Source organism: Mauremys mutica, chromosome 20 (assembly GCF_020497125.1).
Source record: "Mauremys mutica isolate MM-2020 ecotype Southern chromosome 20, ASM2049712v1, whole genome shotgun sequence".
NCBI classification, from domain to species: domain Eukaryota; kingdom Metazoa; phylum Chordata; order Testudines; family Geoemydidae; genus Mauremys; species Mauremys mutica.
Genome location: NC_059091.1, coordinates 23,206,001 through 23,228,702, shown reverse-complemented (window position 1 = coordinate 23,228,702; position 22,702 = coordinate 23,206,001). Strand labels below are relative to the sequence as shown.

The following is a 22,702-nucleotide window of genomic DNA, read 5'->3' as shown; positions in this document are numbered from 1 at the left end:
ATGGGTGTGGGAGGGGGCTCCGGGCTGGGGCAGGGGTTGGGGTGTGGGTGGGGGCCTGAGAGCTCCAGCTGGGGGTGCAGGCTCTGGGGTGCAGGAGGGTGGGAGGGGGATCAGGGCAGGGGGTTGGGGCGCAGGAGGGGGTCAGGGTGCAGGCTCCAGGCAGCATTTTCCTTGAGCAGCTCCTGGAAGCAGCGGCATGTCCCCACTGCGGCTCCTACACGGAGGCACAGCCAGGCAGCTCTACGCGCTGCCCTGTCCACAAGCGCTGCCCCTGCAGCTCCCATTGGCCCCATTTGCTGGCCAATGGGACCTGTGGGGGACGGCGCTTGGGGCAGGGGCAGCATGTGGAGCCCCCTTGCTGTCCCTATGTGTAGGAGCCAGAGGGGGGACATGTGGAGCAAGCCCCTGACCGCGCTCCCCAGCAGGAGCTCGAGAGCTGGATTAAAACGTCTGAAAGGATGGATGCTGCCCCCGGGTCATAGTTTGCCCAGCCCGATCTATCCCCGTACACACCCACCTGTCTGTCCCCGTACACACCCATCTATCTGTCTGTCCCCGTACACACCCACCTGTCTATCCCCGTACACACCCATCTATCTGTCTATCCCCGTACACACCCACCTGTCTGTCCCCGTACACACCCATCTATCTGTCTGTCCGTCCCCGTACACACCCACCTGTCTATCCCCGTACACACCCATCTATCTGTCTGTCCCCGTACACAATCTGTCCATCCGAGTACACACCCATCTATCTGTCTGTCCCCGTACACAACTGTCTATCTGTCTGTCCCTGTGCACAATCTGTCCACCGAGTACACACCCATCTATCTGTCTGTCCCCGTACACAACTGTCTGTCTGTCTGTCCGTCCCCGTATACACCCATCTATCTCTCTATCCCCGTACACACCCATCTCTGTCTCTCTCTCTCTCTGTATCTGTCCCCCACCCACTCCCACTTTCTCCTGTTCAGGAGCGGGGGGCAGGTCTGACCCCTTAGGGCTGGGTTATGTGGAGAAGCTCAGTCTGAAGGCTAATCAGGCCTGGTCCCCCAGCTGACCACTTAGCCGTTCTCCAAGGGGTAATGAGAATGGCAGATTCCCCACCCCGGCAGCCCCCGTCACCCCAGGCAGTTCCAGAGGCTCAGCTACAGGCAGCTGGGCAGGGTGTCTCAGGTGATTTCCGGCTGGTAGGGAATCCAGGATGCTGGGAGGAAGAACTGAGCCTGGGAGTATGAATTTCAGCAGCAGTGTTCTCTGTGTCCTGGCCAGAGCCAGGGACTAGGAGTCAGGACTCCTGGGATCTATCCCCAGCTCCAAGAAGGACAGTGGGGTCTAGTAGTTAGAGCCAGGGGAGCTGTGTTATGTTCCCTAGTCTGAGAGAGAAGTTAGAGTGGGGGAGGGCTGGGAGTCAGGACTCCTGGGTTCTATTCCAGGGCACCCCTGATTTATGAAGGACTCCTGACAAGTCCCTGCCCCACTCTGTGCCTCAGTCTCCCTACTTGTAAAATGGGGGTGACGCTCCTTTCCCAGGTGACCCTCTTTCTGCCTTGCCCTCTGCAGTCTGTGGAGATGAGAGAGATTGGGAAGGACGGCTACTCAGACAGCGACCACTACCTCCCCATGGAAGGGCACGGCCGGGCGGCCTCCATGCCGCGACTCCCCGCTGAAAACCAGGTGAGGGGCTTTTTTTTGGAACCATCCGGGGATTCCACTGGCCAAACACACTGACACCCCTGCTGGGAGCCAGGGTCGTCCCCCGAAAACGGGGAATTTCTCATTCAAGTGCATTTCAAACGGGGAATCGCTCCCGGACTGATACAAAGTGAACCAATCCCTTGCGGGGACTCAGGATTGGGCCCAGATTGCAAGAGACGCCTTTCGAAATTCCTCGCACCCGAGTGTCAGACCAGAAGAGACCATTCGAGCATCGAGGCTGACTGCCCGCCTGTCACCGGGGAGAGAACCTCGCCCAGATACCCCTGCACTGAGCCCAAGAACTTGTTTCTTGGCCCGTCTGGCAGCCCATCATGGCAGCTCTGCAGGGTTGTCTCCATTCAGAGGAGAAATTGATGGTCCGAGTCAGGGCTGTTCTTTGGCGTGATCTGGTTTTAGTTACGAAACATATTTACACCAAGTCCTGTTTCCCTGAACAACAGCAGGCGGGTGCCTTGTTCAGGAATCCCCAGTCTGCCACTTCAGTGGGCTGTGTCTCTCTGCTTCACTGCTACTGGCTTCCTGCCTCTTTGGGCGTCTTCACTGCCCATTGAACCCTGGTTCTTAGCTGGGTTTTAGCCCAAACCCTCCTACCATCCACACAGAAAAGCCTCGGGCCTGGCTTGGGAAGGGCTTTACGTCCCGGCTGTTTGACTCGGTTGGGGATGAGAGTTAGAACCCAGGATCTGCTTTAACTCTGTCTGGAACCTGCTAGTTCTTCGGTGCCCTTCCCACAATTCCTCCTAACGGACAGATACGTTTCCTGCAATTGACTTGGAAAGAATCCCGCCGCCTCTCAGCAGACAGAGCCATGACGCACCTGGGTGAGGGCAGAACCTGTGAGGACAGAGGAATTCAGGTCAAGCTTTGCAGTGGGGATGCTCATACCTGAATTAACCATGCAGAGAAGACAGGCCAGTCCACACAGGTTAGCTCTGATCCGCCTTTTGTCTTGGGCAGTCTCTCCATTGTCTGTATCTCTCTTTACTCCACAAAGGGGCTTAATTGCTCCTTCCCTTGAGTCTGAAGGAGCTCAGCACACCCAAATGTGGGACTGTCTGGCTTTATCTTCCAGCCAGTGGTGGCTCTTCTGCCTTTCCCTGCTAGAGTAAAGAGCCCTTCAGTGCCCCGGATTCTCTCCCCGGGCCCCGTAATCAAATCACCTCTGACCTCTCCATCTTCTTGTTGATCAGCTCCTTACGTCTCTCCCTGCCAGGAAATTCTGCAGCCCTCGAATCGCCTTTATGACTCTCCTCTGCACCTTTTCCAGTTTTTCAGCATCATTTTTATAGTGTGGACGCTCCAGAACCGGACCCACTATTCCAGTATCAGCCTCACCAAAGCCTTAGATGGGAAAAATCACCTCCCAGCTCCTACTCAGTAAAAGTGACTTTGGACATTGGCTTTTGCTGCCTCCAGCAGCAATGCCACCTTGTGCTGAGAGCTGCTGGCAATTCGATTGCTAAGCAGGGAGACCTCGGGAAAGCCACAGCAGGTGTTGATTCAGCAGGGGCTGATGGGGAACGGAGGGGAGGAATGCTAGAAGGTGCTGTGCTGCAGGAGGTGATGCTTAAAGTCGCAATCCATTGAGATGAGGCTGTTAAAAATCCCATTGCACTATGCCTAGGGGTTGGGAATTTGTCCCAGCCAGATTTCAAGTTGGATGCAGAATTCTTTCTTCATGTCTTTCCCTAAACTGCTGTGTAGCTTTGCTCTGCACTAAGCGGCTGCTGTGCTCCACCCCAGAGGTGGCTGCATTTTACCAACAGGTGAAATTGACCCTTCCTTTGGGAAAAGCTGGATTCTGTGCTGCATCTCCTGAGAGCAAATGCATGGAAGGTGCAAGCCCACTTCAACCAGTGTAACCATGACAACAGCATCTCCAGAACCGTATTATTATGATCTCCATAACCGTGAGATCCAAGCCATGGTCCATGTTACCGTGACACTGCAGTCTCTGTTACCATGACGTCGCAGACTGTTGCTGGGACAACAGCTCAGTAACCCTGACGCTGCAGTTTCCCCTCCAGAATATCGATGAGTCGCAAGAGTCATTGTCTCACTTTGTATCAGTAACCAAAGCTTGCGAATAATATTATGATGTCACTTTTCTAGCGCCCCCCTCTGGTGACCAAAGGAGCAGCACGGACAGGCCCCAAAGAGAGCCCTGTTCGGCAGCCTGCGCCAGAGGGGAGGTCGTTGTAACCGAGGGGCAGCTGAGGGAAATTAAAGGGGGAATGAAGCTATTTCTCCCAGGGAAGATGAAAGGATGAAAGGCTCACAAAAAAAAAAAAAAGAGGAATCGTGTAACGATGCAAAATTCTTCCTTGAGAGCAGCAGCAAAGCGGGAGGAGGATTCTGTGGTCAGGAGAGCGGAGCCGAGACCTGGGCTTTAGAGCTGAGCCCAGCGTCGGCGGCTCCATGAAATGTTAAGAGGCAGTGTCATCCAATACACTAAGCATGAGATTTTTTTGAGCCGTGCACTCCTGGCCTCTTTCCTCGGCGATGGGAGAGATCATCTCTAGTGGTCAGAGCAGAGGACCGGGAGTCAGGACTCCTGGGTTCTCATCCCAGCTCTGCTGCTGCCTCACCGTGTGACCTGGGGCAAGTCACCTCCCCTGTCTGTGCCTCAGTTTCCCCATGTTCAAAGCGGGGCGACCTGGCTTACCAGCCCGGTGGGTGGGAGCATTGTGAGGTGTAACGTGTTGCTTTGAAGCTGTTGGGTGGGATTTGCCTCTCGGTTCCACACAGGGCTGAGAGCCAACCCTGGCCTGTCCATGCCCGTGTGTTACATGCACGTCATTGACTACGGTGACCCTCTCCCTCTCCTGAAGGCGAACTCATACTGTCGCAATGCATCTGAGCGCAGCGCAGCCACCATCTGAGCAAAGACCATTTGCCACTGCCGGTTCCATCAAGCTTATAACATGAGCTTCCCATGTTGGCATGAAGCATGCTTCAGAGCAACAGAACCGCCCTTCCCCCCCCAGGCTCCCAGGGTGCGGTGCCCCCGCCCATCCTGGGCACCTTCCCAATGCCACGACCCTGAGAGCGGCTTGGGGGACGGGGTGTTGGTAAGCAGTCCCAAAGCAGCTGCCATTCTTAGCATACCGAGGAGCATTTACCGTAGCGCTGAGTATTCCCGTGTGGGTGGGAGTGCGGCGTGTGTGTGCGAGGAACAGCAGTGACATGGCGCAACCTCAAGATTAAAAACTCCCGTCACCTCCGATACTTCTTTAGCCTGAGAAGTTTGTGTCTCACCTGCCAAATTCTCCCTCGGTTTATGCCCCTGGTAGAGTGTGGCCTAGAGGGCGCAAATCCACAGCGGATCCCTTGCCTGGCAGGGATTTCTACCCGGCTGGTGGCAGATCTGAGCTACCGGGAGCTGGTCCCCCCAAAATGGCCTGACCTTTAAGGGGATCGGGGGGGCGGGTCCCACTGCCAGACACCAGCTGGGCCTGGGTGCTGTGGAGCTAGAGGGACACCTAGTGGCCACTGTGAGGCAGGCTCGGCTGGAGGAGATTTGCTCTGATTTTCATTTCTGTTTTGCATGAGCTTTGTAGCGAGCTTCGTGGGCAGCCGTTGACCTCTGGGCAGGGCGGGAGGAGGGCGAGACACCTGTTAAAGGCTGCACTGTTCCCGAAGGAAGGAGGGGAAGGGGCTTGGGTCCGCCTCCACCCCTCAAGCTGGCCCTTGGGCCCGACACCCTAGGCTGGGCTAGGAGAGTGGGGAGCACAGAGCGGTAGGTGGGCCAGGCCACGCACCATCCCACACAGCCAGGGAGATGCGGGGGGGCCAGGGAGGCTGCTCCTGAAACAGGAGCAGGAGACCTGATTCCCACAGCGCTGGTCCGGCTCCGTCCTGCCCCCATGGCAACCCAGAGGCCCAGCCAACAGGCCCTGAACTGATTAGTGTTCCCTACATGTCATGTGGCCTAATGGTTAGAGCAGAGGGGGCTGGGAGTCCAGATTCCTGGATTCAGTATCCAGCTCTGGGAGGGGAGTGGGGTCTAGTGGTTAGAGCTGGGAGCCAGGATTCCTGGGCGGGGTCCTGTCTCTGTCACTGACTCAGTGTGTGACCTTAGGTGAGTCTCTTCCCCTCTCTGTCTCCATCACCCCATCACTGAAATCCTTCCGTACCCCCAGGGGAGCTCTGGCGGCCGGAGCGTGCGACCCCTGCAGGCATCCGAGGTGGTGAATGAGAAGGGGCCATTTCTACTGTCGCTCCTCTGCCCTGAATGGTTTTAAGGACAGTTAGCGATGGTGACTGGCCACGTAGTCCGCAGCCTTCAGAGTCAATGGGGAGAGGGAGAGGGACTGGGCAGCCGCTCCACTTCCCTTCGGCCCAGGTGCTGGATCTCAGTAAGCACCATTTGGGGGCGGGGGAATAAGGGATTCTCCCAAAGCCAACAGCACGGGTGGCTGGGTGGCTGCCACAGACCCTCCCACTGCCCCCTGCGCAGCGGGTCGGGGCTGGAGCTCTGTGAATCTGCGGCTCTATTGCCATGCTCTGCCCTGCCCCCGGCTTTATTTAATGCCCCGTGTGCCAGTCGAGGGGGTCATCAAATCCTGCCTGGCTGCAGACTCAGCCAGTTCAGCCTGCTGCTTCCTCGCCGCTCCCCAGCTGCGGGGGGGCGAGGCCGGGGCTGCGGAGGGAGGGCCCATCCCTGGAGAGCAGCAGGCGTCGGGGCAGGGCCCGCAGGGGCAGGGGACTAGCCAGACCCAAGCAGTGACACTGCAGCTTTTAACAGCGGCGCGGCTGGGACGCAGGGTGGCTGGAGCCTGCTCTGTTGCAGCATGCACAGGAGGGGGGGGCTGGGGGGGGCTGCTCCTGCCCGCGCTGTTCTCATCCTCCGCTGCTCACGCCATGCGTCCCGCTCCCCCTCCGGCCTCTGGGGCCTCTGCCTGCCCCCTGCTTGGCTTAGGTGCTGGGAGCACGCGTGGCTGCAGGATGGAAGAAGCCCCCGTGTGTAACTGACCGATAACCGGGTCTCTTCTCCCCTCCGCACCCCCCGCCCTTCCTGGTGTCCTCCCGCCCCCCTCCCAAGCCCCCTTCTTTGCCTTTATATTTATTTTCTTCTCTCTCTCTTTCCCTTTCTGTGTGCGCCGTCTTGTCTGGCTCTGGCAGAGGAGGAAGGTGCGACCCCGAGGAAATAATCTCAGTGTATGTACCGTGGCGGGGGCTCGCCAGTGCCACTCCCTCCACGCCCACGATCCCCCGCTTGCCTCCTGCCTTGACCTGTCCCCATACACATCTGGCTAGTGTGTGTGTCCCTCCAGCCGCCCCCTTCCCCTCCTCCACGGCTCTCGCTCTGATCTCTGTCCGTCTGCCACGTCCGTTTCATTGCACACCCCGAGGTGAGCGGCCCCAGCCGTGGGCTGCGTTCCGCTCTCTGTCACAGCCAAAGGAAGCTGCGTAGGCAGCCCCCGCCAGGAAGGGGCAGCCTTTCTGGAACTGCTCTATGTTGATTTCGCCTTCTCTCTAGCTGCCTCTGTCCCTGGCTTTGGCTCCATCCCCCTCTGAGGGCTCCCTGCCATCTCTCCCCTGCTGGGGACCAGCTCCTCCCATCACAGGCCGTGGAGTGGTTCGCGAGACCTGACCCTGCTGGATGCTGGTCCCCATCAGCTCCCATTGTCTGATCTGCGCCCCCCTGCTCTCTGCTGCTGTCCTGTGGGAGCCAGGCCCCTTTCCCGCCGGGGGTCTCTCCCCTTCCTCCATCCTGGGGCTCCTTCCTCAGCTGTCACCAGGGCCGGTGCAACCATTTAGGTGACCGCACTAGGATTTGGGGGGGTGGCATTTTCTTCAGCAGTGACCGCAGTGACCGTATCTTCGGCCGCCCCGGTCGCCGCCGGCATTTAGGCGGAGGGAGCTGGGGCAGGGGAGTGCAGGGAGGGCCACCTGCAGCAAGTAAGGGGGGGCGGCACGCAGGGGAACTCCCCGCCCCAGCTCACCCCTGCTCCGCCTCCTCCCCGAGCACGCCGGGGCTGCCTCACTTCTCCCGCCTCCCAGGCTTGCGGTGCCAATCAGCTTAGGCGCCGCAAGCCTGGGAGGCGGGAGAAGTGAGGCAGCCCTGGCGTGCTCGGGGAGGAGGCGGGGCAGGGGTGAGCTGGGGCGCGGGGCGGGGTGCCTCAGGGCTGGGGGGAGCTGCTGCGGGGGGGGCACCTCTGGGCGGGGGCTCGGGGACGGGAGGGCGCAAGGTGGAAGTTTCGTCTAGGGCGCGAAACATCCTTGCACCGGCCCTGGCTGTCACCTCCTCTCTTCCCCCAGCCTTATCCCAGGGCCAGGTGCCCTCCCTTGGGGATCCTTCCAAACTGCCCTGGGCCCCGTGTGCGCGGGGGAGGAAGCACAGTCGAATGGCGAGAGTAGCAGGCACCCAGAGCCTGGGTCTGCTCCCAGCTCTGGAGGAAAGGACGTGCTGGGCTAGAGAACAGACCCGGAGTTACTCCACAATCGCTCTCACCCCCGCCTTAATCCAAATGAACTTTCCAGTGTAGACAAGCCCTGACACACCAGAACTGATGTGGTTTTTAGGCCTCATCCATCCACCAGTTTCCCTAAGGCTGGTCTCGCTAGGGAAATTGACTGGCATCCCCAGCGGGGCGCTCTGTGGGAAAGTCACTTCGATTTCAGACTGGAATAGCCACCCTGGGGGAGGGGGCTGTTGTGGTTTTCCAGGATATGTCGTGGCAGAAGTGGCAGCTTTATTCTGCTCTAGCTATGCCAGGAAAGCTCCCCCCATGAAGACAAGGCTAAGAGATGTGACGTCAGACACACTGTATTAAACCACTGCAACCTCTAGCAAGCTGCCAGAGACTGGTGTGGACAGCAGAGAACCCTCCTGGAACCACTTTAGCTGGCTGAGGTGTAACTAAGGGGACGTCTACACTGCAGCCACAGGCTGTGTCTGCAGACATGGCCCAGTCTGACCTAGCGACCTCGGACCCTGGAGCCGTGAAGCTGCGATTGCCCAGGTCTCAGCGCAGGCTGCACAAGCCCAGCGGGAGCTCTGGGTAATAACTCGGGCAGCTAGTGACCCCTGCAGTACCCAGCCGAGTGATGACCGATAGCTCAGGTCTGGCCACGGGAGCTGGGCACGCGCCATGATTGCAGGGTAGACATGCCCCTAGCCAGCTCTCCATGCAAGATTTGTCCTGTGGTGCCCAGCTCTGCTAGGGAGGGGGGTTTAACCAATATACTGATACAGCTCCTAGTGTGGGGCCAGTTATACTGGCATAAAGGTGCCTTCAACCAGTGTAAAGGTGCCATGACCCAGTATTGCTAATTCCTCTTCCTGAATGGGAATAGCTGAACTAATAAGCAGCGTTGGCAGTAAGCTACGCACCACGTCACTGCAGCCACACGGGTTTTACACCTTTAACCAATCCGGCATAGCTAAATCAGGACAGCTAGTGTAGGCAAAGGCGGAGGCTACCGGACAGATTTCTGCCGGCATTGCTCTGTCGGCCGGGGGGGGGGGGGTGAAGGGGGGGGTTCCCAGGCCGACACAGCTGTGCTGGCAGAATCCCCTAGCGCAGGTGCACTTGGCAAACCTGCTTTCCCTGGGCTGGCTTGTTTCGCTCGCTGGGGCTGGGCTAAGCCGCCGTGGGGAAAGCGCAGCGTTGCTGGTACAGGATCCTGGTCCAGCTACACCCCTACGTACTTGGCCACGGTCCCAGGCTGACCGTGACCAGCTGGCGCATTTGGCAGGTCAGGCTGCGCTGCTGTTTCCAATCACGTCCGTTTAAAGGGGTTTGCTAACACCCTGTTTCCCTCGTCTACACAGTTCCCCTTGGGGTGGCACATGCCCCAGGGCAAAGGGGCTGAGAGTCTGTGTTATTCTGGGCCTGTGATTGCGGTAGGGCCTGCGAGCCCCAGCCAGGGACCGCGCCCTCACTGCGCTAGGCTCTGTACATTATTTATTAGGTGTATTACGGTAGCGCCCACAAGCCCTAGTCATGACCCAAGATCTCATTGTGCTGGGCCTGCATGCTATTAGGTGTATTACGGTAGCCCCCCCTGTGCCTGGGCTGTACAGACACAGAACAGAAAGATGGGCCCCCTGGCCCAAGGCGCTTGCAAGCTCTTGTGACTCCAGGGAGGTGCAGCCTAGCGGAGGAGGAGGCAAAACTGGCTTCCACCATCTCTGTGCCCTCCCACCCATGGAGTGAAAGGCCCCCCCGGTGGGGCGTGTGTGGGGAGTTCTCCCCTGGGAGCTGTGGGGCTTTGCCAGCTGCTGGAGCAGTGAGTGCAAGGCAGGTTCGCTACCCCGAGGTCAATGACACACAAAGTGCAGGCGACAGGGAGACAGGCAGCTAGTGTTTAAAAGAGAGGGGGCTGGAGCCAGGACACCAGGGGTCTGTGCCTGGTGCTGTGAGGAGAGTAGCGTCTAGTGGTGAGGGCAGGGGCTGGGCGCCAGGACACCTGGGTTTTGTTCCAGCACTGGGAGAAGGAGTGGGGTTTCTTGGTTACATCAGGGGGACTAGAACTCATGACTCCTGGATTCTGCTCATTCGCTGTGCCTCAGTTTACCCTCCAGTAACTGTGATCTCTCTCCTAGGGGGTGTTTATGAGGCTTAATTAGTGCTTGGAAGGGGTCTCCCAGTCTGTTGTGTATGCTTCTGCACCACAGCAGGGAGAGGCAGCCAGAGCTCCTCCATGGGGCAGTTGCGTTTGTGGTCCCGTAGCTCTTTTGAATGGAAGTAGCCATCCTTGTGTGTGGGAAAAGGGGAAGGGGCACCGGGCCCTGGGCAGGAGAGCGGTCAGTGCTGGGATTCTCCTTCCCACACTGTAGCACTGATGCCCCCTCCCAGGTTTGAACAGATCGGCCCTGGGATTGTTGTACAATTGGCCTGATTCTTAGCTCCCTGCTCTAAGGACATGGCTTTTCCCCATCGTATCCCTGAGCTGCAGGGCCCCTCGTCTGACCAGCTCCATCTAGTGTTACTGGAGGGTCTTTGGGCATAGATGATAAGGCCTTCTGGGTGTCTCCAGAGGCACTTCGCCTGTAGATGTCACTGGCAGTGGTGTCTCCTGGGTGTCTCCAGAGGCACTTCGCCTGTAGATGTCACTGGCAGTGGTGTCTGCTGGGTGTACCTGGAAGCTCTTCGCCTGTAGTTGTCACTGGCGATGGTGTTTGCTGGGTGTACCTGGAAGCACTTCGCCTGTAGCTGCCACTGGTGATGGTGTCTCCTGGGTGTACCTGGAAGCTCTTTGCCTGTAGTTGTCACTGGCGATGGTGTCTCCTGGGTGTACCTGGAAGCACTTCGCCTGTAGTTGTCACTGGCGATGGTGTCTGCTGGGTGTACCTGGAAGCTCTTCGCCTGTAGTTGTCACTGGCGATGGTGTCTGCTGGGTGTACCTGGAAGCACTTCGCCTGTAGATGCCACTGGTGATGGTGTGTCTCTGGAGGCACTTCACCTGTAGATCCTGCTGCTGGGTGCCCTGAAGGAGCAAAGCCTGTGGGGAGAGGCCCTGTTGATACTCCCAGGAGGATTGTGGTCGAGGTCAGTTCAACATCCCTGCTGGGTGGTGGAGCCCCCCGGACGTACTGGAGACCACCAAGTCCCTTGGCAGCCCCCTACAAGTCCTCTCCACCCTTTCGAATGCTGTGCTGGCAGCACACAGTGCTGCTGCCCCTGCTTGGGCCTCTCCGCGGGACGGCCGTGGTGGCCTCACCAGGGAGAGGAACAGGCCAGCTCCCGCTTGGTGGGAATGTGGCATTTTTGTGGGCTGTGCTTCCCAGGCTCTCCAGGTGGCCACAAACCATCTCTTCGGCCTGAGCCATTGCAGACAGCGAGGGCCTTTGACTGGGTTCCCTGCGGGCCAGCCTGTGGCATTTACAACCTCCTTCCCAGCCGTAGGCAGGATGGGATCGGCCCGTGGGAAGGAACCCAAGTAGCAAGAGACACAATCCTTCAGTTTGCCTGGCTATGGAGAGCGGTACCTAGAGTGGAAAACCTAACGAGCAGGCTGAGGAGAACAGAGTATCTAATGGGTAGAGCTTAATCGGGAGCCAGGCATCCTGGGTCTGACTTGAGTGTGGTGTAGTGGTTAGACCACAGGACTCCTGGGTTCCATTCCCAGCTCTGCCTCAGACTCGCTGTTGGATTTTGGGTGAGTCATCGCCTTTCCCTGTGCCTCAGTTTCCCCTGCAGACAATGGGGAGAACGGTTCTGACCAACAGGGCAGGCTGGGGGCGTGTCCGTGGGGTTTAATGCTCGGGTGGTAATTTGAGATCTTCATTGTAAGAGAAAGCCAAACTCTTATCTCACCCAGCCCTGCAGTGCTGGTCAGCTCACCCCCTGCCATGTCGTGCTGCTGGGGGCGGCGTAGACTCCAGGGAGCTGCATTCACTCCCCCGACCCCCCAAATAACCTCATGGGGGAGAAGGTTCACAGAGATAACGAGCCCAAGGCACCAGTGTGACAGGATCCTAGAACTGAGCTGCTAGCTCCCCAGCTGAGGTCCCCGAGCCCCAGGGGCGAAGAGCCCCAAGAATTGGGACCCCGGGGTCATACATCCCTCTCTGAGGTCCGCAACTAGTGCCAGAACCACAGGGCTTGTGGGTGGGTCCATCTTGCAGCGAGGGACGCCCCACTGATCCCCCTGGGAGAGGGGCCACGTACGTGACACGGAGGGGTGGGTGTGGCCATCACAGGCCGTGGGCCCAGGGAGGGGACATTCCTGAGCCCGGCAAAGCAGCCCCTCAAACTCCAGGGCCCCATGGGGGTGAGGCCCCCACACTTCCCCCAGCCCAGCCATCCCACCTATGAGGCCTTTCGAAGGTGGGTTCATAGAGTTGTAGATGCCAAGGCCTGAAGGGACCATTGTGACCATCCAGTCTGACCCCCTGGATAACCCAAGCCGGAGAATTCCTAGAACAGCACTTTTAGAAACACATCCAGTCCTGATTTCAAAATTCTCAGGGATGGAGAAGCCGCCATGACCCTTGGTGAATTCTTCCAGTGGGTAATTACTCTCACCATGAAAAATGCCAGTCTGAATTTTCCCAGCTTCAACTTCCAGCCATGGGATTGTGTTAGACCTTCCTCTGCTAGGTCTGGGGGTCTGGCTTAGACCCCAGTCCTTCAAGGCGCTGAGCTCAGTGGGAACGGAGGGTACTCAGCCTCCCTTAGGATGAGGGAGAACCAGCCGTGCAACGTCATAGGTCCATGGGTGGACAGATGGCTCCATAGACCCTTGGGTGGAAAGATGATCTATAGACAGTTCCATGCATGACTCCGTGGTTCCTTAGCTCCAGGGCTAGAGAGTGACGGAGACATGTGGCTGGAGGGACAGATTGATGTAGTTTCAATAGGATTAGTCGGCATTTGTTTGTAACTCCATCCCTGTACCCCTCCCCCTTCCCGCAGGCTTCCCCGCCCCCCAGCAGCGTCACATAAATCTATGGGTCTGGGTCTGTCATTTCCTTTGCAGACGATCACGGACGCCAGCCCCATGAAGCGCTCTGCCTCCATGCTGGGGGGCCACTCGCGCTCCAGAGGCATCCGGCTGGACGACTACTCCTTGGAGAGGGTGGTCCCCGAGGAGAACCAGCGGCACCACCAGCGGCGGAGGGAGCGGAGCCACCGGGTCTCGGAGCGCTCGCTCAGCCGCTACGCGGACGTGGACACAGGTGGCACGGCTGTTGGGGGGGATGCGCCGTCTGTAGGCTGTGTTAGACCCGCTCTGCTCTTGCCAGGGAGAGAGTCAGACTAGCCCAAGCGTGTGAGCTGGTGCCCTCGAGTGGCCGTGGGCTGCAGAAGCAAAGGCCATGGAGTTACCCAGTGCAAACTGGGTGTGAGTGAGATCAGGAGCCAGATCCTCAGCGGTGTAAATCAGCTGGTGCTGCTGAGAAGGGAAAAGCTCCATTCCCCCCCCCCCACACACACACACACCCCCCAAGCCAGCCAGTCCTGCCCTGTACCCTATTCGCAGCCGCCCTGAACCACCAGCCTGGAGCTGGCACCCCCTGGAGGGGTTGGGGGCGGCTGGCTGGGAGCTCACTGGCTGGCTGAGAGGCCCAGTTCACTGAAGCACAGTGGATAGAGAAGGGCTGGGATGACTATACGGGTTCTTGTTTCTGGCCAGACCAGCGCTAGGGAGCAGCAGAAATCTCCCAAGACACCCAGGTCCCCGGCCATTCCTGACTGGTTCAGCGCACGCAAGTGCTTCCGCTACCTTCTGAGTAGTCATCCAGGTCCCAAGGGCTTGTGTACACCTAAAACACTGCTCTGTGCTGCCCCCTCCTGTTAACTGCCTGTCCTGCTACACCCCCACCCTCCCGCCCCCTTCAGTCGCTGCAAACCTTTTGTGCAGTCGCTTTCCTGAGGTCAGAGTCTGTGATCTCTGTTACCCTGGTGTGAATCCAGAGTGCGCGCCATTAGGCCTGATCTCTGCTACCCTGGTGTGAATCCAGAGTGCGCGCCATTAGGCCTGATCTCTGTTACCCTGGTGTGAATCCAGAGTGCGCGCCATTAGGCCTGATCTCTGCTACCCTGGTGTGAATCCAGAGTGCGCGCCATTAGGCCTGATCTCTGCTACCCTGGTGTGAATCCAGAGTGCGCTCCATTAGGCCTGATCTCTGCTACCCTGGTGTGAATCCAGAGTATGCTCCATTAGGCCTGATCTCTGTTACCCTGGTGTAAATCCAGAGTGCACTCCATTAGGCCTGATCTCTGTTACCCTTGTGTGAATCCAGAGTATGCTCCATTAGGCCTGATCTCTGTTACACTGGTGTATATCCAGAGTGCACTCCATTAGGCCTGATCTCTGTTACCCTGGTGTATATCCAGAGTAAGCAACATTGGGTCTGATCTCTGTTACCCTGGTGTAAATCTGGAGTATGCTCCATTGGGCCTGATCTCTGTTACACTGGTGTGAATCCAGAGTACACTCCATTGGCTCTGATCTCTGCTGCACTGGTATAAAATTGGAGTAACCTCTACTGGGTCTGATCTCTGTTACCCTGGTGTAAATCCAGAGTAAATGCTACTGAAATCAGATTTTGTTTGTATGGGCTGATTCTCCTCTCACTTACACCAGTTATACACCAGGGTCAGCCCACTGACCTCCCTGGAGTCACTTCTGATGTACAGCCCTATTGAGTGAGCCCTAGGTACTGAGCTATCATAGCACTGACATGGTGTGAATGTCCAGGTAGTAACAGGCCACCAGACACTAGTGCAATTGCACACCACGTGCCACGGGACTGTTGTGTTTCCTGGCCACAGATGCTAATTGGATTGATGGCAAATGGTTTCCAGGAGCGTAATAATCTCTGCCCCCCCTCTCCCCCCACGGCAGGGCTGGGCACGGACCTGAGCATGACCACGCCGTCGGGCGACCTACCTCCCAAAGAAAGAGACCAGGAGCGAGGACGACCCAAGGACCGGAAGCATCACCACCATCACCACCATCACCGCCATCACCACCCCTCCTCCGACAAGGAGCGCTACTCGCAGGAGAGACATGAGCACAGCCGGCCCCGCTCCAGAGACAGGCGCTGGTCCAGATCCCCCAGCGAGGGCCGTGAGCACATGCCCCACAGGCAGGTGGGTCTGGCTTTCCACTCCCCCCTTCACCTTCAGGGATGGGCACAGGGGTGGGGAGTGGGAGCAAAGCAGAGCCAGCCCGGAGCTCCCTGCTCCTCGGGGAGCACGTTCCAGCTGTGCAGCAGGCTGAGCAAACATTGCTGGATCCCAGCCAGGGCGGAGCAGAGCAGGTTGGAGGCCCAAACCGACCCAAACATCTGTCACGGGTGCTGATCCCAACCTCTGGAGCTTGGGGCAGATCCAGCAGGGGCTCATTCTCTGGGATCTGGGAGCCAGAGCGGAGGAGCTGCTCTGTCTCACTTGCTTAGCAAGACCCCTGGCTGTTCTTGGCTTGTGGATCTAAAAGCCACAAACTCGTAGGGCCTAATTCTCAGCTACACGAATGCTCCTTCACGCTAGCCACCAGAGGGGGACAATGAGCCACAATTAGCCACACCCCCTGGATGGGGAAGCTCCGCCCACACCTCAAAGGGCTGCACAGATTCAGTTTCCCTGTGGCGGGGCCGTCAGGGGGGTCAGACCAGTGGCTTCTTCATCTAGAAAGCAGGAGTCCCTGCTGCCTGGTCTAAAGGACCAGAGATGGGGCAAAGAGTCAGGGAAGTTATGGGTCTGTCCTGTGGATGGGGGATGGTCGGAAGCGTTCACTGCACCCCCTTGTCCCTGACCAGAGGGGAATCCCACAATATCAGCCCCACTGAAATAACGCCCCAGTCCGGGGGGGAGGGCCCGTCCCCAGTCAGACAGACTGAGTGGCTCCCAGATCCAGAGCACCAGAGGCAGGCATGGCCCAGAAGGGCTTTCCCCCTTATTCGCCCCCAGCAGGTGATCCACCCAAAGACCCCCCCACCCCCTGCACCTGCTTCTTTAGAGCCAGCAGCAGCGAGTCTAACAGACAGTGGTGCTGCCCACCCGCTGCCCCGGGGAGTTCCTGAGCCGGGGCTGAGATGGGCAGGAGCCCCAGGGACCCAAGGAAGGAAGGGAGCGGTGTGGGGAACGGGGAAAGGGCCCAGGGGATGCTGGGAGGATCAGAGCCAGCGTAAGCTCCACTCCTGTCCACACACACGCACCTGCTTCCCAAAGGAAGGAGGGGGCACTGCAGGAGGTGTACCCGGTTTTCAGCTGTAGGGCCCGGCACTGGGGCACTCCGCGCTGTCGGGCAGTAACCCAGGGCAGGAGTCACAGCTGTGGATTTAAAGGGACCATCACCAGAAGTCAGCGGGCCCCATTCTGAGCTCACTTACACACCAGGGTAAATCCACTGAAGTGGGTGGAGTGACTCCAGATTGACACTGGCATAGCCACGAGCACAATCTAGCCTCCCTCGGCCTCCCGCTCATGCACCGTGGGTGTGAAGGGCTGTGAGCCGAGCGGGGGGCCCCTCCCCCTCGCTGGAATGCCGACATGAGGGTCAGAACTGGGCCCCCACCACAGCCCCTCACCTGGTTGACCCCGGGGTGAGCGAGAGGGGGATGGGGGAGCGGGATGATGTGGAGGCCGGGGGGCTGCTCGGGGCGGGGGGGGGCCTTGATGAGGGGATGCCCTGTCACTCAGACGGTGACGAGCGCGTTGAACTCTCTTCAAGCCCTTTATCTGGCTTGTTCTCACCACTCCCCCACCCCCACCCCCCAAGCCATTGGTCTTCCCCGCTTGTTTCTCGGGGGCGCCATGCGACGCGTCTCGAGTCACCTCTTCACTTCTGTGTCCGTCGTGTTTGGCTGCGCTGTCACGGCAAGGGGCAGGCGCAGGGAAGATGGTTGGTGAGCAAAGCCCCAAAAACCGAACCGGGGGCGCCCCCGCCCGCCAGCCAGTGTCTGTGGTGTCAACCCTTTGTTGTTACCGCTGGGGGCCACTGACACCTCTGGGTTTCGTGACTCTGGAAAGTTTGGAATGAAGCTGCTCCTAAACTGGGCCCACATGCACATGGAGCTATGGGCACACGCGTGGCACATGCACACGGAGCTTCGGGCACATGCCTGGCACATGCACACGGAGCTACAGGCACATGCCTGGCACATGCACACAGAGCTACGGGCACACGCCTGGCACACGCACACAGAGCTATGGGCACATGCCTGGCACATGCACATGGAGCTACAGGCACATGCCTGGCACACGCACACAGAGCTATGGGCACATGCCTGGCACACGCACACAGAGCTTCGGGCACATGCCTGGCACACGCACACAGAGCTATGGGCACATGCCTGGCACATGCACACAGAGCTACGGGCACACGCCTGGCACATGCACACGGAGCTATGGGCACATGCCTGGCACACGCACACAGAGCTACGGGCACATGCCTGGCACATGCACACAGAGCTACGGGCACACGCCTGGCACATGCACATGGAGCTACAGGCACATGCCTGGCACACGCACACAGAGCTACGGGCACATGCCTGGCACATGCACACAGAGCTACAGGCACATGCCTGGCACACGCACACAGAGCTACAGGCACATGCCTGGCACATGCACATGGAGCTACAGGCACATGCCTGGCACACGCACACAGAGCTACGGGCACATGCCTGGCACATGCACACAGAGCTATGGGCACACACCTGGCACACACACACAGAGCTATGGGCCTGGCACACCCAGAGATATGGACACAGACCTCACACACAGAGAGATACAGGATTGGCACACACATGGCACATGCATAAATATGGGCACCTGTGTGGCACATGCACAGAGAGACAGGCACACACAGGATACATACGGTCACAGGCACACATCTGACACGCCCTGAGATATGTGGGGATTGGTCCTGCTTTGAGCAGGGGGTTGGACTAGATACCTCCTGAGGTCCCTTCCAACCTTGATATTCTATGATTCTATGTGCAACAGGTAGCGCACCTGCACCAACACGCATGGCATATACGTACAGCTGGGCACACGCATAGCACATGCAGACATGGATATGGGCACACATGTGGCACACATCCATCCCCAAAGATACGGGCACACTCAGGGCACACCCATGCAGACGCATAGCCATGCAGGACACATGCATGGCAGACACATAGATATGGGAACATACATGGCACGTGTAAGTGCGGGTGGATACTCAGCACACACACAATTCGGACCCATCAGATTCTCTGTCTATTGCCCACACCCCTGTGACAGCATGTAGCACCAGTGGAGCTGCCGTGGGCTGAGGAGAATCAGACCCCAGGCGCCTTGATGGATCAAGGCATCCGGCCTCTTTCTCTTTTCCGATCCACAGCACTTGTATAGAGGCATCTGACTGTAGGGGTTAGCCAGAGGGAGCCTGTTACAGCACGTCCCCAGGGGCTAGCCTGCGTATGAACCATTGCCCCCTGCTGGATGATTGGAGCAGCTGAGCTGTGTGTCACAGCCCCTATACGGCTGAGGGGGAGTCTCCTTTAGGAGCCTGGCTTTTGGAGCAGGAGGGCCCATGCTCTGCCCTCCCTAGAGCTGAGAAATCTGGAACAACCTCAGAGGAAATCCTGGATCTGCTACCACTGCAGCACAGTCCCCCTTCCCCCCAGCCTCACTGCTCAGAGCTGCCTGTCTCTATTCACACACGGAACATCACAAAGGAGCGTCACCACCGTAGCTTAAGACCACTCTCCTGGGTCAACGCCTGCTGACCTGATGTAGCGTTTCTAGGTAACCTCTCGTTCCAAGCATAGTGGAGGCTGTGGGGTTCAGGCTCACTCGCTGTTTTCCTCCCTGTCCCCTTGGTTTGGGGATCCTCTCCAGAGAAATCCTGCTGGAAGCTGTTTCTGTCTGTCAAAGGTGCCCCGGCAGATCTGATGGCCATTGATGCGGGGCTCATGGGACATCAGGCACTGTAGGCGCACCCGCCAGGTGGATTCCAATAGGTGTAAACCCATTTCAGTGGAGTGAGATGGGTCTGAGTCCACCCTGGTCACACTGAGAATGGACCTGGTCCTGAGGAGGCCATTGTGAAGCAGACAGAGGTTCTCGTTCTCCTACCCGCTTCCTAGGATGAGAACCAGCCAGGCATCAAGAGCAGCCCAGAAGTCACATTTTGCCAGAGCTGGAGGGACCATGAACCTCCACAGGCTGGCAAGCTTGGATCTACACCGAGAGCCTGTGGTTTCCATGTGGCTCTCTGACGTCGGTGACCACAGCTAGACCTGGGACACCCAACCAAGGGCTTCCCATCAATCTTCAACAGCTTCCCAGTGCGTGCCCTGCACTGCTTCAGCCACGACATCTGCGCAAGTCAGGCTCTGTCCAATCCACTGTGGCAGACAAGCTAATTCTACAGCCTGTTGCCGGATTCTTTCCCCGAGCTGAGCTGGATTTCCAGGCTGTTTCTCCTGCTCTCAGCAGGCCAAGGCCCATCAGGCACAGGCCCCCTCCTCCTCTCTCCAGTGCGGACCCCGTTCCTGAACCAGGATGGAGCTTGCCCCACTGGTTTGAGACAGTTGGAGAGACAGGAACCAGATTTGAGCAGGAGACGACTCACCCCAAATCTCTGCCTGGTGGAGCAGCAAGACTGTGGTGGCCTGAGCGGAGCCTTTAAGAGGGCAGCAGGGTCTCATCCACTGGACTGTCCTTCTCGCTCGCCTTCTAGAGGGCATCAGAGAGGCCGAGCAGCAGCAGCGGGGAGGATCCAGATCCCAGCGTCCCCAAAGGCCGGCAGGATCCGCCCGTGCGGCGCCGGGGAGGATCTGTGTGGGAAGCACGAAGAGGAGAAATTCAGCGCAACTCGGCAGCCGCCCCTTTGAGCTTTCTGCTTCGCTGTGGCTCAGCCAACCCTCCACCCCCCCTTCGCCTTGCAGCGGCCAGTTGAGCCAGGCCGTGGGGCACGAATAGATAATAACCTCCCCACTGAGGCCACGTCGATCCCTCCAGCGGCGGAGCAGCACCTCTGGTGACGACGCCCTGTGCCGATGGGAGAGAGCAGAAACCCCCCTGTACGAGCGGCAGAAACGCGGCCCCCTCCCCCCCGCCGACAAGAGCTTGTGTCGCTCGGGGGTGGACGAGGCTGCAGGTTCCAGAGGGTGAAGGGGGGATAGGAAAGAGAAAGGCCCTTCTGCTTCAGGGCGTGAGCCGCTCCCAGGGCAGGTTATTCCACTGGCCCTGCCCCCGCAGGGTCACAAGGAGCCGAGCTCCGATTCGGGGTAAGTCGCCTCCCTTCCCAGCAGGTGAGTAACCCCGTCCGTGGGCTTCCGCCCGGCAGCGCAGACGCCCGCGGCCACGCAGCTCTCACTGGCGAAGCCGCGAGGCTCCGGGCAGCACCACACACTGTGCTCTCCCCACGAGGTCAGCTCGGTTCCAAACTTCTCCAGACCCAGTGCTCTGCCCGGCCCCTCATCTTCCCTTGCTGGACCCCCACCCCCCACCCCAGTTTCCCCACCCCCCCGTCCCTCACCCCCCCCCCTTTTTTTTCCCAACGCCAGCTGTTTATTTTCCTTTGAGTTCCTTTGGGTAACACACGGTGTAACTCATGCTCTGCAGGCCCTGCTGGTTTGCTCGCTCGCTCGCTCGCTTGCTCGCTCGCTCGCTCGCTTTTAACCCTTTCCTCTCTTTCTTTCAAAGCGTGTGAGTAATTTTTAGAAGTTTTCTGCTACTTTTTAAAAACCCCAAAACTTACAAAAACTCCATTTCTCATTTCTCTTCTCACTTTTTTCCCCCCTTCTTTCGTTTGGTTTCTCTTTTGGTTTCTTTTCTTCTCCTGCGTTGGTCTCTCGATCCCCCTCTTCCCGTCCTCCCTTCCGTGGCTGTTGCTTTTTCTTCTCCTCCTCCATTATTCCCCCCCCCTTCTTTGGTTCCTTCACCCTCAAACCCCCGGCCTCCTTTTCTCGTCCTCGTCTCTGTGTCACCTCCCCTGCCCCTCCCAACCCCCCTTCCCTTTCTGTCTCTCCTTGGTTAATTTTCCTTGTATATTTTCTTTTTGATTTCCTTTGTTTCAATTTTCGTGTAGGGTAGTAGTTCCGTAAGTGGCAGTCCAGTCCTTTCAACGTCCGGCACCAGTACCCCAAGGCGAGGACGCCGCCAGCTCCCACAGACCCCTTCTACGCCCCGGCCACACGTGTCCTATTCCCCTGTGGTCCGTAAGGTCATCAGTACAGGCCCTCAGCAGCAGCCGCAGTCAGTGCATCACCCCAGCCGGATATCCACCCCCACGCCGAGACGATACCCCTCGCTCCCCGCTGAGCCCCAGGCGGCGGAGCGGCCCGGCAGATCGCCTGCCTTGGAGAGACACACGGTCCCGCCGCGGAACGATTCACCCCGAGCCTACCGCCACGCCAGCAGCCGGTGGTCGGTGCCCCACGTCTCCGAGCCGCACCCGGGACCCCGTCGTGGCGGTTATTACCGGAGTCCGGACTGCGCCGCGCCCCCCAGCGAGGACGCCTTCTCCTACGAGACCACACACATCAGCAGCTCAGGGCGTTCGCCCAGGACTTCCCGGGCGGGTGGCGGCTCTTCACCCTCCAGGCCTGGGCGGCGACTTCCTAACGGATATTACCACTCCCGTGGAGCGGCCAAGCCACGCTCGCGCCACGGACTGCATGAACCCTCTAGCGAAACTGACGAAGATGACTGCTGCTAAGCTGGAAGTGGTTTGACACACACATGCACACTCGCAACACACACACACACACTGGACAGAGACGACTTTACCAGATTGGGGGGAGGCGAAGCACACGGAAATCACAACAATCTGCCCCAGGGGAGGTGTCTGGAGAGAGAGTGCTCAAATTGCAGAGGGAAGTAACTTTGGTTGGAGGGGTTTTCTCGGGGTGGGGTGGGGGAGAGGGTTTCGGGGTGGGGGAGGATGAGGGGATCTAGGGACCAGAGCATGTTTATCTTTTACAGATCAAGGTGTGTGTGGTGGTTCGGGGGGGAGGGGGGGGGCGACCAACCAGTTCTTCAGAATCTAAAGAAGATTTAAAAATAAACTGGGGGAAGAGACTACAGTCCATGCAAGATGCCCTCAGGTAGCCTCTCCCACACGCAGCATCTGTCTGTGGCCCTGAGACAGCAGCCGGTTTTCCTCGGGTGCCTGGCATGGCGGGGGTGAGGAGGTGGGAAGTGCTTAGGTGTGACCCTCCACCCTCAGCAGAGAAGTTTTAACAAAAATTCCACACCAGGAACAACAACAGCAACAAATCTCGACAAAACAAAACAAAATCAGTAAAAAGGAGGGGGGGGGGGAAAGCCAGAAGTATTTTTTTCTGAACTTCTATTGATGAGTTTTATCATCTTGACTTACCTGGTTAACTTCAAAACAAGTAAAGTTTGTGACCTGCCATTTTGAAGGACACGCACGTGCACAACCCCGACACACACACACACACACACACACACAAAGGAGTGCTTGCTGGTTATACCAAACCCTAATTATTACTGCCTGCAGAGATAAATAAACAGAAAACCCCCACACACAAAAAAAGAGAAATAAATAAATAAACAGAAAGA

General features: G+C 58.3%; 1 protein-coding gene across 1 annotated transcript in view; it reads left to right on the top strand.

Moving 5' to 3' along the window:
- The window catches only part of CACNA1A (calcium voltage-gated channel subunit alpha1 A), a 248,225-nt gene extending 226,221 nt beyond the window's left edge, over window positions 1-22,004 (top strand). Inside the window, 4 exon segments of the mRNA XM_044994574.1 lie at window positions 1,563-1,676; window positions 13,152-13,350; window positions 15,021-15,268; window positions 21,204-22,004. Of these exon segments, the coding sequence (XP_044850509.1) occupies window positions 1,563-1,676; window positions 13,152-13,350; window positions 15,021-15,268; window positions 21,204-21,833 (1,191 nt within the window). The 3' untranslated portion in view covers window positions 21,834-22,004.
- The last annotated feature ends 698 nt before the right edge of the window (window positions 22,005-22,702 follow it).